Consider the following 13,034-nt stretch of genomic DNA (forward strand, 5'->3'; position numbering starts at 1 on the left):
ACGATGGACCCATCTAACGGGCAAGCTCCGCCTCCAAATCTTTAAAGGCGCCGGCGGCATTGGACGTGTGTTAATTGCGTTGCCGGCCGGCGCTTGGCACATTTCCGTACAAAAGATATCGCGTACGAACGTTACATTTAGTCAAAAGAGTGACGGCCGTTAAACTGCTGGCGCGCGACGACGACGACGACGACAAGTACGGTAACGAAATGTGATGCTGGCGTATAAATGCTTGATTGAGAGTGGCCCCCATGCATGCTTTCCTTCCTTCGTTTATTCGCTGCTAGCCCTAGGCTAAAGCAAAAGTTCCTTTCGTTGGATTGGCATTTTTGATGGATTGGATTGGATGGAAGGAAGTAGTGGAAATAGTGGTTGTATAAACACTCGGATGTGACCGTATATACGCTTCACGCCTGCCTGTGATTGATAGTCACATACTTGTCGATTTTCTTTTCAGTCGATCGATGCTTTTCACTCGACGAGCTGGAAAGTCAATGCCTTGGGAGATATAAAGTCCACACCCCTACCAGTAGCTCGATCCTTTCTTCGTTTCCATGATCTCGATCTTTCCGATTACGAGGATCACTGCATTGTAGTTTATTAGAAGAAAAGCTTTAGGATTGCCAAGCTCTTACGTCATGCCCCTCGTTTAGTGTCGATAAGTAACTCACTCTGCGCGAGCGGCAGCGACAAAGAAAACTTTAAAGAAAGAGCCTCGTGTACCTTTTTTCAAGTACTACCAGGGTCCACGAGTACTCCATCCTTGCTGGTGGCAGCAACAGGATCATCCAAGTGTTGCTCGCTAGAGAAACGAGCTTCTTCTCCTGGCGCAGCTTTTCTTTGAGTGGAGCAGCAATTCTCCGGCTGGTTGATGCCAAAGAATCCCGCCAGCACAGCCACAGCGCCAACAACGTTGACAGTTCCTGGAGCATGTCCACGAAGAGAATCAACCACCGCTGCTATTGGCACTTGGAGTGTGAGTCCAGCCGTTGCCACTGTTGTGGACGTGAGAAGCACTGCTTCGGCCCATAAGTAGTCGCTCAGGACGTTGTCCAGCATCCCTGGAGACAAAAACACGCGTCAGAGAAGAAAAAAGCACACTAGAAACTCGACCTTTGCCGACGATGAGTTCCCATTGTGTGGCCGTGAGCCTGTGAATCGGCTCCAATCCTGTGAAGTGTAGAAGCACCACGACCGGACAAAAGATGAGAGCGTTAAACAAACCAAGATACCCCAGGAAGAGAGCCGTGCTAACTTCTTCCGCGGACGAGTTCTCGTCCGGGAACTTCTTACGTATCAAGCTCGTATAGCAGGCGTAGAGCATCGCGGACAAAAGGCAGACCATATCTCCCACCACTGGATGAGGCGCTGAGTCTTTTTGCAGGCTCTCGGAGTCTCCAAAAGCAACAACGGCGCTACCAGCCATGCAAAGAACGACGCTGACGATTTTCAACACCGTGAAAGTCTCGTTGAGAAACATCACGGACGCTATAAACGTGAACAAAGTCGAAGTACTGCTTAGAACGGTGTTCGACTGCGATCAAAAGAAAGAAAAATCAAAACTTGAGGTTTTAAGAGCAAAGAAAGTGTAACTTACAGTGACTGTCGTGTACTTCAAGGAAAGATTGAACGTAAACTGCGCGAAGAACCACACCGGACAGATGAGAGCACTGATCTTCGCGGTTTCCCTTCTCGACAATAATCTCCTCGCTGTGGAACTGGAGCTCTCTTCTTCGTCAGACACAACCTCCGAGCCACCTTCACTGGAAGCTTGCTTGTTCCTTGCGTCTGCCACAACCTCCGAGTCAACTTCACTGATCTCGGCACTGGAAGCTTGCATGTTCCTTGCGTCTGCCAAAGATCCACCAATTTCAATGTCGGATCCAGCACCGGTTTCCAAAAGCTTGGCCTTCTCAGCGTTTGTAAGAACATGGTTCTTAGAGGCCGCCTCTCTCGTCTTGCGCGCCGCGTAGCGTCGCTTGATCCACCACACCAATTCCACGATCGGTATGTAAACCATAAACAAGCTGTTGCAAATGTAGGCGATGAGAAAGGGCGAAATCCCGCTATCAACGACCGATTGCACCACGAAGCTAGCTGCGATCCAGATGACCGCAACCAAAACCACGCAAACCAGTCCTACGATCCAATTCCATGTCGCGCGCAGCATTCTTACTCGGCGAGCTGATCTAAGCTGCGATTACCTCGCTCGCGCGCATGAACCCTAGAAATGCCTTGGAAATGTAAGCCCTAGAAGGGCAGAGGAATGCCACTTGGCTAGAACCCTAGGCGATGATTCTTCTCCACAGCGCAGCGATGATCGGGATGGTGCGACACGGATGCGGCGCTCTTCCGAGAAGGAGAATTGCTGTCGCAGCCGCCGCTTTGCAACGAATCAAGCTCCAGTCGCGGTGGAATCCTGGGGCAAGAATGTCGACCGAGGCCTGGAGCACGGAGCTCGCCTCGATTCCTCTCCTCCTCCAGGGGCGACATATTACGGTAGGTCCTCCAAGATTGAGATGGATCGATCGATAGTGATCATTTGCCCTCTCTAGATTCCTGACGATATCAAGAGCTATGTGGAGGACAAAATGGCCGACGCGATAATCGAGAGGAGCCATATGGTGAGAGAAGTGGATGTTCGCTTGTCAATGCGTGGAGAAGCCGAGAGTGGTCCAAGACTCTATCGCTGTGAGGTTTGAGTTCTTCCGTTTTTTTTTTCTCGTGAAGGCTTTAGTGAAGGCTTTGCTTTTGTTATTAGGCTACATTGTTCACGAAGAAGCATGGAGTTCTTCGTGCGGAAGAAGACGGTGGAAACATGCACGCTTGCGTTGATAATGCATCACGGCTTCTTGGGAAGAAACTTCTCAAGCTCAAAGATAAACTAGGACTCCACGGACGCCTCCGTTCCAGAGGTCGGATTCAATCCCTAGACAAAGCACCGATTCCTCCTTTTCCAACCAACGACGAGGAGATTGAAGATGTTATTGCAGAGGCCGAAGATCTGGCAGTAGAAACGGAGGTAAGCAAAGAACATGTTAGTTCTTTTTTCTTATGAGGAACTTCGCAGATTATTAGAGAGAAGTTTTTTGACATGCTTCCTATGCGGCCGGAGGATGCACTAGAGGAAATGAAGAACATTGGGCATGATTTCTATGCATTCCGGAATGTTAAAACTCGTAAGTTACCACCATTTTTTAATCCTCCTTTCTTCTTACCATGTGTTTCAGTCGAGATAAATGTTTTGTACAAGCGCAAGGAAGGTGGATATGGATTGATAGGCCCAACAGCTATACCTCAGAAGCTTGAAGAGGATCCAAAAACTTGATGGTTGGTGTTCTACACTAACGTTGGTCGTTTCTTCCTGCAGCAACAAAACAAAAAAAAATGTTTTTCCAACACTGTATGCGTGCGAAGAGGACTCATGAATCTAATCTCGGTAATTTCACTTGGTGCTTAGGGTTCATATGCAGCTATGGCGTGTACCTCATCGCCTTCGCTGCCCTGTATTGTGAACAAAGGTTTTTGGTTTTATATCTTGCGTCATTTGCTTCAGTGCTCTCCCTTGCTACGCAGGTGAAAACGCCTGTTTGGAGATGCGCAATTTGGTTTCTGCTCGGGTCACTGGTATGTATTCTTTGTAGATTTTATTTTTATTTTTTTTCCTCTCATCAACAAGGCAATGCAGCTGTAGAAAGCCGAAGTTTTTCACTTGCAAGACGAAGTTTTGCAAGTGGACACAAGAATGTGATTGCCAAACGAAGGACGCCCTGTGTGCGAGTTAGAGCCCAAGTAGCAGAAAAGCCTACCATTGACAATGCTACTGGTTTGTTTGTGACAATCTTGAGAAGGATGTTACTGACTTTTTCAATTCTGGCAGTCCTGGTTGTCGGCGGGGGTGGTGTTGGAATGGCTGTTACCAGAAATCTTGCCAAAGCCGGTTCATGGGTGACCGTCTTCCAAAGAAGTGAAAAGTTCCGCAAAGAAGTGGAGGAGCTGGGATCAATGTTGGCTATTGGCGATGTTCTTGAGCCATTGACAGTGGAGAAGGCCTTCAGATCAAACTCGTTTGATGCGGTTGTCTGCACTGTTGGTAAAAAAAGAAGAAAACATTCTCTGGCTTTGACTCTTTTATTTCACAACTCTTGTAGGTGGAGGAACTCAAAACGTGAAGGTGGACCAGGTATATAACTCTACGAATTCTAAGCATGTTTCTCTGATACGGTAAATCTGATAGGATGGCACAATTAATGTGATCAATGCTGCAAAGAAAGCAAATGTTAAGCGGTTTATCATGGTAAGGAAGTTTTATGCGTAGCAATGGCACAAAACATCTTGTTTCCATTCCAGGTATCCAGCATTGGAGCTGGAGATAGTGAAAAAGCCATCGATGCAAAGGTAGGAATTTTTCCTGTCAACGAAACTGAAGAAGCCGATTTCTTTTACACTTTTCTGCATTGCAGACTTTAGCAACGTTGGGTGAAGTCCTAAAAGCAAAAACCGTTGCCGAGGAAGCTCTGAAATCCAGTGGCTTGGACTACACCATCATTCGCCCTGGAGGCTTGAACAACGATGTGAGGAGAGTTTTTCCGTCAAACTGTTCCTTACACGCTATTCGCAACAGGCGCCATCGGGAAATGGAATCTTGACAGAGAATTCAAGCGTGGTGGGGCTCATATCCAGGACCGATGTCGCATCACTTGTAAGTCCCTGTAGCTATCGATGATTCGGCGTTTGAAGGCAAAAATAACTCTTGCAGATCTTTCGCATTCTCTTTGACGAGCGAACTTACGGGAAGACCCTATCGGCTATAGACTCCCAGAGGGTATATATTTTCACGAATGTTCTCGGTTACTCGTTCGCGGAAATTCTGACGAACCCCTTGTTTATCTTTTTACAGTTGTTTCCACCTACAACTTCTTTGGACGGAATAGAACTGCTGGCGTTAAGTTAAATCTCTTCCTGCAGACAGAATAGGCAAGGAAAACTTGACTCTTTCTTCTGCTACTGTTGTTTGGGACTGCCACGAAGATTGGAATTGATTTTTCAATGAAGTCAGACTCATAAACTGGAAATCGTCTACAGATCCTTATAAGCATTGTTGTCGTGGAGGGCGTGGAGTCATGGCAAACTCAAACTCTAGGACAGCATGGCTCTACTACTTGTTCTTGGACGGCACTTCTACCTTCGATGCTTGGCTCAATGCCTCTTCGTTCCAGGTACTGTGTCTTGTTTCTATGGCAAATCTCTGGTACTAAATTTGTTCGTTTGTGGTTCCTTGCAGATTTCCCAGGTTCTTCTCACATTTCCCTACTCTTTCGCGCAATTGGGACTCGTCTCGGGGATTTTATACCAGCTACTTTATGCTGTCATGGGCTGCTGGTCGTGTTACATGACAACCAGTCTCTACATAATTTACAAGGAGCGACGAGCGAAGCAAAACAACCCCATGGATTGCCACGAATATCGGAGCATCCAGGCAATGCTTCGTTGAGGTTTTCGCCTTGCGCCATTCTTTTGTTTTCTAGTGCTCATCCTCTTCCTTGATTCCTTACAGTGGTACGAGGTGATGGACGGACTCTTGGGATGGCGGTGGAAAATAGCGGGCTTAGTCTTCAACACCGGTGATCAGTTTCTCACCTGCGTTATCTTCCTTGTAGGATGTTCAAGGTAAATCAACTCCATTTTCTTCTTTTTTTCTTAAAAAAAATTACGATTTTGTCTTATGAACAGTCTCACACATTCACTCAACCATCATCTCAACAAAAGAACGTGGACGCTTGTCCTCACAGGCTGCTTTTTAACAATGGTTTTGATACCACGGGCGCAGCACTACAGAATTTGGTCCTCCATCGGGATTGTGGCGACCACCTACACTGCTTGGTACTTGACAATCGCTAGCATACTCCTCGGTCCAGTGAGTCACTCAGCCCTTTCGATTATGTCTTCTCTTTGCTAACTTTGAGAACAATCACGGTAAGCTTCTAAACAGGAACCCGATGTCAAGCACACGGCTCCACCCAGCACAGTACAGTACTTTGTTGGAGCGACCAACATGCTCTACGCATTCGGGGGACACGCGATTACCATGTAAGTAGTAGCAGACGCTTTATCATTTTTTAGTCTCTCAAAACACTGATTAATATCGATATCGAGCAGTGAGATAGCCGACGCGATGCGAGAGCCAAAGAAGTTTAAGGTGGTCTACTTCTACTGCATTCTCTACATCCTAACTCTCACGCTGCCATCGGCCATCGCAATGTACTGGGCCTTTGGAGACACGATGCTCCACAACACTTACGCGCTCGCGGTTCTTCCACGCTCCAAGTTTCACGTTGCAGCAAACGTTTTGATGCTCTTCCACCAGGTAAAATTTTCCAAAACTTTGGTATGGATCTCGAAACTCGCACAAACCTCCAGTTCATGCAGTTCGGCTTCATGGCGCTCCCCATTTTTATGAAGTGGGAGAAGCTGCTGGGAATCCACAGGTCCAAAAACTACTGGCTCAAGGCGGTGTCCCGGATTCCAGTGGTACTGCTCGTCTGGTTTTTCGCGATCATGACACCCTTCACGGGGCTCATCGACTCCATTGTTGGATCGATCTTCACGAGCTTCAGCGTCTACATTATCCCGTGCTTGGCTCATATGGTCCTCCACAAAACATTCACCGCGAGGAAGGTAATGCTCTATCTTTATCATTTTTTCTCTCTGTGTGTGTGGGCGTTCTTGTGCTCGATCGATATGACTCGAAAGGTTTGGTTTTGTAGGACGCGATCGAGCAGCCTCCATTTTTTATGCCGAGCTGGGTCGGAATTTACTGCCTCAATCTCGCTGTTGTGTTATGGGTTTTGATCGCGGGTGTGGGACTTGGAGGATGGTCCGCGATCTCCACGCTTCTCGAGAACATCCGTAGCTTTGGTCCCTTTCCCAAATGCTTCCAATGCCAAGCAAAGTAGAGGCTTGACACTGCTTTTGAGCGCGAAACAGATTTAAATTTTAAATTTGTTTGCTCGGGTATTTAGGGTTCTAGCTTGGCGATGGCGTTGAGGGCCGTGGTGCCGTGGACGCTGCCGGGAGCTGCGCCATTGCAGCTCAATGCTAGCAGCAGCGCCATCAGGTAAGGCGGCATTCTTGCTCTGGAGTGGGAAAAGAAATCGTCGCTATAGATGTGACGCGCAGGAGAATCCAAGGGCGGCGACCGTGATTTCGCGGAGGAAGAGCCTGGTCGGGTTCACGCTAGCGATGGGTCTGGCTGCGAATCAAACGGCTGCACTGGCCAGAGAGGTCGAAGTGGGAGCCTATCTTCCCCCGGTCGAGTCCCTTCCAGGATTCGTGCAATTCAAGGCTTCTGGCAGAGATACTCCAGCGCTTCGCGCCGGTAAGTGAAAACGATGGTCTGGTTCTACTGTGAGCCTAAGAAAGACCTTCAAATCTTCCTCTCTCTTGTTGTTTCTATCTTTTTTTCGATTCCTGAGCGCTAAAACTTTTTTTGTCTTCCATCTCAGGGAACGTTCAGCCTTACGAGTTTATTCTCCCATCGACTTGGAAGCAGCAGCGAATCGCAAACATCTTGTCTGGGAATTATTGCCAGCCAAAGTGTGCCGAGCCTTGGGTGGAAGTCAAGTTTGAGGATGACAAGGAAGGGAGCCTGCAAGTGGTGGCAGCTCCCATGGTCCGGCTTACAAACAAACCAAACGCCAGGATCGACGAGATTGGCAGTCCCGAGAAGCTCATAGCTGCGTTGGGACCTTTTGTCACCGGGAACAGCTACGACCCTGATGAAGTGATTGAAACCTCCGTGAAGGATCGAGACGGAGAAAAAGTGAGCTTTCGTTTGGTTCCTTCCTCACTTACTAGCTTTCTTTCACAGTTCTATTGCTACACGCTTGAGACGCCATACGCAAAGACTGGCACTCACAACTTGGCAGCTGCGACGTCTAAAGGCAATGTGGTGCTGCTCTTTGTAGTGAGCGCAAGCGAATCACAGTGGTCCAAATCGGAGAGCGTGCTGAGAACAATTCTCGACTCGTTCAAAGCCTGAGAACTCTGGTAAGCAGGAGCTACATATTTACCACGCATAGAGCTCGCAATTACGTGTAAAGTTCTTACCCCACAGCACTCGTAGAAGGTACTTTGAAAGCTTGACGTTTCAATTTTTCGAAAGCCGTCGTTTTTGGCAGGGACAGAAAAGTCTTTTTAGCGTAGCACGATTTCGGCTGCGCGTACTTACATGAAAGTAAATATTGAGAAACATGTGAGAGGCACGACCAGGTTCTTGTCGCGAAGATGTTTGTTGATTTTTTCCCTTTTTGTGAGAAACGAGTTGACAGCTGCAGCTGTTTTGCCAGACAACCAGGATCGACGGGTTCCTATATCTTTTCGGGTAATATTGTCGAAACTTGGATGTGTTGGAATCTTGTACGAAGGTTGTTTGCCATGTCCAACTTGATAGATGCGTCCGGCAATGATACGGCAGCGCCGACCACTTCCACTCGCTCCAAATAATGTGGTGCGAGTTTTATTTTTCCTCACCAGTTCGTCAAAAAGGGGGAAAGGAGAAAAGCCATGGCTCTGTTTCTCTTTTTCGTTTTCCTTTCTTTTATAAACCAGGTGGCCTGTTCTGTGCTATCGATCCCTGAGGAACTTCAATTCAACTCCTCCTTCCAGCAAAGGCAAAGTCAAAAATGGGAGAGGTAGTCTGAGTTTTTAATTTTTGCTTTGTTTTTGTAACAATGAATGCCACTCGCAGGCTGTGACTGTGGAGTTGATGGTGTCAATGCATTGCAAAGGGTGCTTCAGAGCCGTGAAGAAGGCAATCAGCAAACTCGATGGTAAGAAAACAGGAGCTCTCGTAACGCGTCATGTATCTTCCTGTCTCTGTTATCCAGGAGTAACTTCTTATAAGATAAGTTTCCAGGAGAAGAAGGTGATCATTACCGGCGATATCACTCCGGAGCTCGTTCTCAAGAAGATTAAAAAGACCGGCAAGACGGTAAGCTTGATCCCACCGCCGCCGCCACCAGAGCCAGAGCCTCAACCAGCGGCGGAAGAACAGCCACCTCCACCTCAAGAACAATCGCCACCGGCCGAAGAAGCAGCTGCCGCTCCACAAGAAAATCCTCCACCGCAAGACGAAGCAGTGGAGGCAAAGTAAAGTTCGTGCTTCATAGAAATCCTCGTAAAGCAAAAGGAAGTTTGAGGATAGTGTGATAGAATCTTATACTTTTCTATTCATGAAAACCATGTATCAAATTATTTCATCTCAGTCTTTGTACATTGCATTGTTTTTTAATAGTGTGATAGATTCATGGATAACTACCAAGTCTTTTCATGTCAATCTTATAACGTGTGAAGTTGTCTCATTGTTTTCCATGCAGTAAGTTTGCATCACTCTTGAAAACGTGCCTTGGTTCGAGGCTCATCACGGCCATGGTTGCTATTTTGGGGCCTTCTTATCTGACACACGCCTATTATTCGCATCTGCGGCGGTGCTCCGTTTATGCAATACACTTGTAGGGTTAAGCAAGCTCTACATTTCTTTTGGCGCGATCCTTGGCCGGGAGCTAGGGTTCTTCCAGCGATCGAGCTGCCAATCCTGCGCGACAGGCGGCATTCTATCCCGATCCAGCGATATGGCACGGCCTGGCGTCTCCCTCGAGGTTGGGGCGGATAAGGTTGCTGTGATCACGCTCCGGAATCCTCCCGTCAATGCGCTCGCGATGCCAGGTAGAATTTTGTCGAAATTTTCTAGCTGCCAATTGCGATTCATGGCTATCTTTGTTCTTCCATCCAGTGTTGTGGGGTTTGAAGGAAAAGTACGAGGAAGCTTGCTCCAGGGAGGATGTCAAAGCAATCGTTGTCACTGGTAATTCATTCTTTGTTTTTTTCTATGTATACGAAGGAGCTTCAAGTTAGAATTTTGATGATCTTGTAGGTGCAAATGGAAAGTTCTCTGGAGGTTTTGATATCTCCACGATCCAAGATGTTCAAGCGAGTGGTACGTGACCTCACTAGTTTACCATTTTGCGGGGAAATATTGTCTAACGTTTCCGATCCGACAGGAAATATGTCGGCTTTGGGACGCATCTCTGTGGATCTCATGACTAAGCTCATCGAAGGTATCTTGTTTGCTTGAAGCTGATTCGAATGCCGCAATTTTTGTACGTTGTCTATGGTGTTTAGAGGCGGGGAAACCATCCGTGGCAGCGATTCAAGGACTCGCTTTGGGTGGTGGACTGGAACTCGCCATGGTACAGTGTTTTTCGTTATTTATCTTGTGGGATGCTGATCACCGAGCTTTTGTCAGTGTTGTCACGCTAGAGTGGCAGCTCCAAAAGCGCAGCTGGGTCTACCAGAGCTGCAACTTGGTATCATTCCGGGCTTTGGAGGTAACTTGCCAGTACATTCCTAAGTTTGTGAACCTCAATGATCAATGTTAGGGACGCAACGCCTTCCTCGTCTTGTCGGCTTGACAAAGGCTATCGAAATGATGCTGGTATGCGTATGTTTTTGAAGGTCGTAAACCGATACTTGGTATCTCGCTGTAGTTGTCAAAACCGGTAACGTCGGAAGAGGGAAAGGAGTTGGGACTAGTAGATGAACTCGTCCCTGCTGAGGCTGTGCTTACTACAGCACGCAAAGTGGCTGTTGATATCGCTGAAGGACGCAGGCCATGGTGCATTACATTGCACAAAACCGACAAATTAGAACCTCTGGGCGAAGCTCGGGAAATCTTGAAATTCGCAAGAGCTCAGGCAATGAAAACCGCACCAAAACTAACACACCCGCACGTCTGTCTTGATGCGATTGAAGAAGGTATTGTAAAAGGCGGATTTGCGGGGCTGTTGAAGGTCTGTTTTGGAGATTTCATTTTGTTGCATCCTGACAAGTTTTTCTCTATCGCAGGAGGAGAAAGCATTTCAAGAAGCATTATTTTCAGATGCGTCCAAGTCCCTCACGCATATATTTTTTGCTCAGAGGTCAACCTCAAAGGTACACGTCATGCATTGATCAAATGATCGTTGTTGCAAGCTTTCCTTTTTGGCTTGGCAGGTCCCAGGTGTTACAGACGTGGGCTTAAAACCCAAAGTTGTAAAGAAAGTGGCTGTGATTGGTGGAGGTTTCATGGGTTCAGGAATTGTCACAGCGCTTATACTAAGCAACATCAAAGTTGTTCTGAAGGAAGTGAATTCTGATTTTTTGCAGCAAGGTCTAAATCGTGTTAAAGGTTAGTCAAGATTTTCCCAGCCCGTGCATGGCTCATGGCTTTGACGTACTTTTTCAGGCAACCTGCAAAGCCGTGTGAAGAAAGGCAAGCTTAGCAAGGATAAATTCGAGAGGGCTATCTCACTGGTAGAAGGTGTTCTGGATTATGAACAGTTTGGTAGCGTTGATGTGGTGATTGAGGTGCGTGTGTTGGACGAACCATCTTTACCGTTTCTAACGCGCGTTCTGTAGGCTGTGGTTGAGAACGTTGGTTTGAAACAACAGATTTTTGCAGACCTTGAAAAGTTTTGCTCTCCAAGTTGCGTACTGGCCTCCAACACATCAACCATTGATCTGAATGTCGTTGGCTCGAAAACTAAGGCACAAGATCGGATTATTGGTGCACATTTCTTCAGGTATGTGAGCTAGAGTGTTTCAAATTTCCGATTAATATTTTTGCTCGGCCCAGTCCTGCGCATGTGATGCCACTACTGGAGGTAGTGCGGACGGAGAAAACATCACCACAAGTGATACTTGATCTGATGACCCTTGGCAAGACAATAAAGAAAATTCCCGTAGTTGTGGGCAACTGTACCGGTTTTGCCGTCAACCGGGTCTTTTTCCCGTATACACAGGCAGCAACGATGCTACTGGACCTGGGAGTTGATCCGTATCGAATTGATCGTGCTATAACAGGGTTTGGGATGCCTATGGGACCTTTCAGGTACTTTTTCTTTAACTCTACTATTTCCTCACTATTCATGCTCGTCGTCTGCTGCTGTAGGCTGGCCGATTTCGTCGGTTTTGGTGTGGCTGTTGCCGTGGGACAGCAATACTTGAATTCTTTTCCAGAACGTGTTTATGTGTCTCAGATATTCCCTCTGATGTTTTCGGACAAGCGGCTCGGTATGTTTTCTATTCTGTTCTTAGCTGTCTGTACTGAGGAAGCGTTTTCCTTGCCAGGCGAAGGCAATCGCAAGGGCTTTTATCTATACGACGAAAAGCGTAAGCCACGTCCGGCTCCAGAGCTGCAAGGGTATGTCGACAAGTCGAGACAATTGGCAAAGTTAATGCCGGGTGGCAAGGTAAAGCCGTACCTTGTCTCTTGCGAGAAAGTCTAATGGGTGATGCCATGTTCTTGAACAGCCGATCAACATCACTGACAAGGAGATTGTTGAGATGATACTCTTCCCCGTCGTGAACGAAGCCTGCCGTGTGCTTGAGGAGGGTGTGGTGGTCAAAGCCTCCGATCTGGACATCGCAACAGTATTGGGGATGGGATTCCCTCCATATAAGTGAGTACCAGACTAAAGTTTTTCTGAGTGGGATAGTGTTCGTCGACTAATCTCCAACTTGATTGGCAGGGGCGGGCTTGTTTTCTGGGCTGACATGATTGGAGCTGGCTACATCGCATCAAAACTGAAGGAGTGGTCTGAAACGTATGGGAAGTTCTTCCAGCCATCGCCATTCCTCCAAGCACGAGCATCACAGGGTGGGAAACTGGTAAGTTTTATTTTTCCTTTCTACGTTATGCATTGTAGTATTAACTCTCGACCAACAATTCGATCTTCTGTGCTCCAGAGCGATCCTGTGAAGAGTGGCAAATCGCGATTGTAATTATTCGCGTGGACTGCCGCGGCGATACGAAGCGCTATCAAACGTGAAGAAGCTTGTGATCTTTTACTTGTGCCTTGTATAAATGCTAGACATTTTTAATTGGAAGATCGGACGGCTTGGATGCACAATCTCGGCGGAATGTAACAGGTGTGTAATGATTTAGCGCCGGCATTATGAAGATTCGCCGGAAGATTCGCCGGCGGCCGCCAGAT

At 47.3% G+C, this 13,034-nt stretch overlaps 6 protein-coding genes across 11 annotated transcripts; 5 read left to right on the top strand and 1 right to left on the bottom strand.

The window, feature by feature from the left end:
• Positions 1–111: 111 nt before the first annotated feature.
• On the bottom strand, positions 112–2,242 carry LOC9653189 (uncharacterized transporter C405.03c). 3 transcript variants are annotated; one of them, XR_002993319.1, is made up of 4 exons: positions 1,598–2,242; positions 1,114–1,534; positions 636–1,061; positions 112–585 (listed from the first exon to the last, which is right to left on the bottom strand). XR_002993319.1 is itself a non-coding variant. In XM_024683153.1 (4 exons), the coding sequence occupies exons 1-3, from the start codon at positions 2,168–2,170 to the stop codon at positions 730–732; spliced, it is 1,326 nt and encodes a 441-aa protein (XP_024538921.1). In that variant the 5' UTR covers positions 2,171–2,242; the 3' UTR covers positions 112–585; positions 724–729. The 3 variants fall into 3 exon arrangements, 2 of the variants coding, with proteins under 2 accessions (XP_024538921.1, XP_002978173.1); XM_024683153.1 differs by having other exon boundaries at positions 724–1,061; XM_002978127.2 differs by having other exon boundaries at positions 112–1,061.
• On the top strand, positions 2,243–3,448 carry LOC112349197 (ribosome-binding factor PSRP1, chloroplastic-like). Its single transcript, XM_024683156.1, has 5 exons — positions 2,243–2,499; positions 2,556–2,696; positions 2,762–3,022; positions 3,071–3,179; positions 3,231–3,448. The coding sequence occupies exons 1-5, from the start codon at positions 2,293–2,295 to the stop codon at positions 3,326–3,328; spliced, it is 816 nt and encodes a 271-aa protein (XP_024538924.1). The 5' UTR covers positions 2,243–2,292; the 3' UTR covers positions 3,329–3,448.
• LOC112349196 (uncharacterized sugar epimerase YhfK-like) lies at positions 3,344–5,075 on the top strand. 2 transcript variants are annotated; one of them, XM_024683154.1, is made up of 11 exons: positions 3,344–3,521; positions 3,577–3,627; positions 3,680–3,826; positions 3,881–4,093; positions 4,152–4,183; positions 4,238–4,297; positions 4,351–4,398; positions 4,464–4,574; positions 4,625–4,702; positions 4,760–4,825; positions 4,901–5,075. In XM_024683154.1, exons 1-11 carry the CDS (start codon positions 3,476–3,478, stop codon positions 4,952–4,954), a joined length of 906 nt encoding a protein of 301 aa, XP_024538922.1. In that variant the 5' UTR covers positions 3,344–3,475; the 3' UTR covers positions 4,955–5,075. The 2 variants fall into 2 exon arrangements, with proteins under 2 accessions (XP_024538922.1, XP_024538923.1); XM_024683155.1 differs by having other exon boundaries at positions 3,345–3,521; positions 3,689–3,826.
• A 21-nt stretch (positions 5,076–5,096) lies between these two features.
• LOC9653190 (auxin transporter-like protein 3) lies at positions 5,097–7,017 on the top strand. The gene is made up of 8 exons (XM_024683152.1): positions 5,097–5,219; positions 5,285–5,479; positions 5,558–5,670; positions 5,734–5,917; positions 5,993–6,090; positions 6,160–6,367; positions 6,421–6,678; positions 6,768–7,017. The coding sequence occupies exons 1-8, from the start codon at positions 5,124–5,126 to the stop codon at positions 6,954–6,956; spliced, it is 1,341 nt and encodes a 446-aa protein (XP_024538920.1). The 5' UTR covers positions 5,097–5,123; the 3' UTR covers positions 6,957–7,017.
• Position 7,018: 1 nt separating this feature from the next.
• On the top strand, positions 7,019–8,628 carry LOC9657833 (psbP domain-containing protein 6, chloroplastic). 2 transcript variants are annotated; one of them, XM_024683157.1, is made up of 6 exons: positions 7,019–7,117; positions 7,167–7,378; positions 7,506–7,822; positions 7,871–8,128; positions 8,181–8,383; positions 8,427–8,628. In XM_024683157.1, the coding sequence occupies exons 1-4, from the start codon at positions 7,038–7,040 to the stop codon at positions 8,039–8,041; spliced, it is 780 nt and encodes a 259-aa protein (XP_024538925.1). In that variant the 5' UTR covers positions 7,019–7,037; the 3' UTR covers positions 8,042–8,128; positions 8,181–8,383; positions 8,427–8,628. The 2 variants fall into 2 exon arrangements, with proteins under 2 accessions (XP_024538925.1, XP_002978001.1); XM_002977955.2 differs by having other exon boundaries at positions 8,181–8,628.
• A 770-nt stretch (positions 8,629–9,398) lies between these two features.
• LOC9657835 (glyoxysomal fatty acid beta-oxidation multifunctional protein MFP-a) lies at positions 9,399–12,950 on the top strand. 2 transcript variants are annotated; one of them, XM_002977957.2, is made up of 18 exons: positions 9,401–9,726; positions 9,794–9,865; positions 9,935–9,997; positions 10,062–10,118; positions 10,183–10,250; positions 10,307–10,388; positions 10,440–10,495; positions 10,548–10,850; positions 10,906–10,992; positions 11,053–11,227; positions 11,285–11,406; positions 11,458–11,621; positions 11,675–11,929; positions 11,990–12,111; positions 12,169–12,290; positions 12,352–12,500; positions 12,570–12,708; positions 12,787–12,950. In XM_002977957.2, exons 1-18 carry the CDS (start codon positions 9,633–9,635, stop codon positions 12,820–12,822), a joined length of 2,166 nt encoding a protein of 721 aa, XP_002978003.1. In that variant the 5' UTR covers positions 9,401–9,632; the 3' UTR covers positions 12,823–12,950. The 2 variants fall into 2 exon arrangements, with proteins under 2 accessions (XP_024538949.1, XP_002978003.1); XM_024683181.1 differs by having other exon boundaries at positions 9,399–9,726; positions 11,675–12,111.
• The last annotated feature ends 84 nt before the right edge of the window (positions 12,951–13,034 follow it).

The sequence above is a fragment of the Selaginella moellendorffii genome, unplaced genomic scaffold (assembly GCF_000143415.4).
Source record: "Selaginella moellendorffii unplaced genomic scaffold, v1.0 SELMOscaffold_36, whole genome shotgun sequence".
NCBI lineage: Eukaryota > Viridiplantae > Streptophyta > Lycopodiopsida > Selaginellales > Selaginellaceae > Selaginella > Selaginella moellendorffii.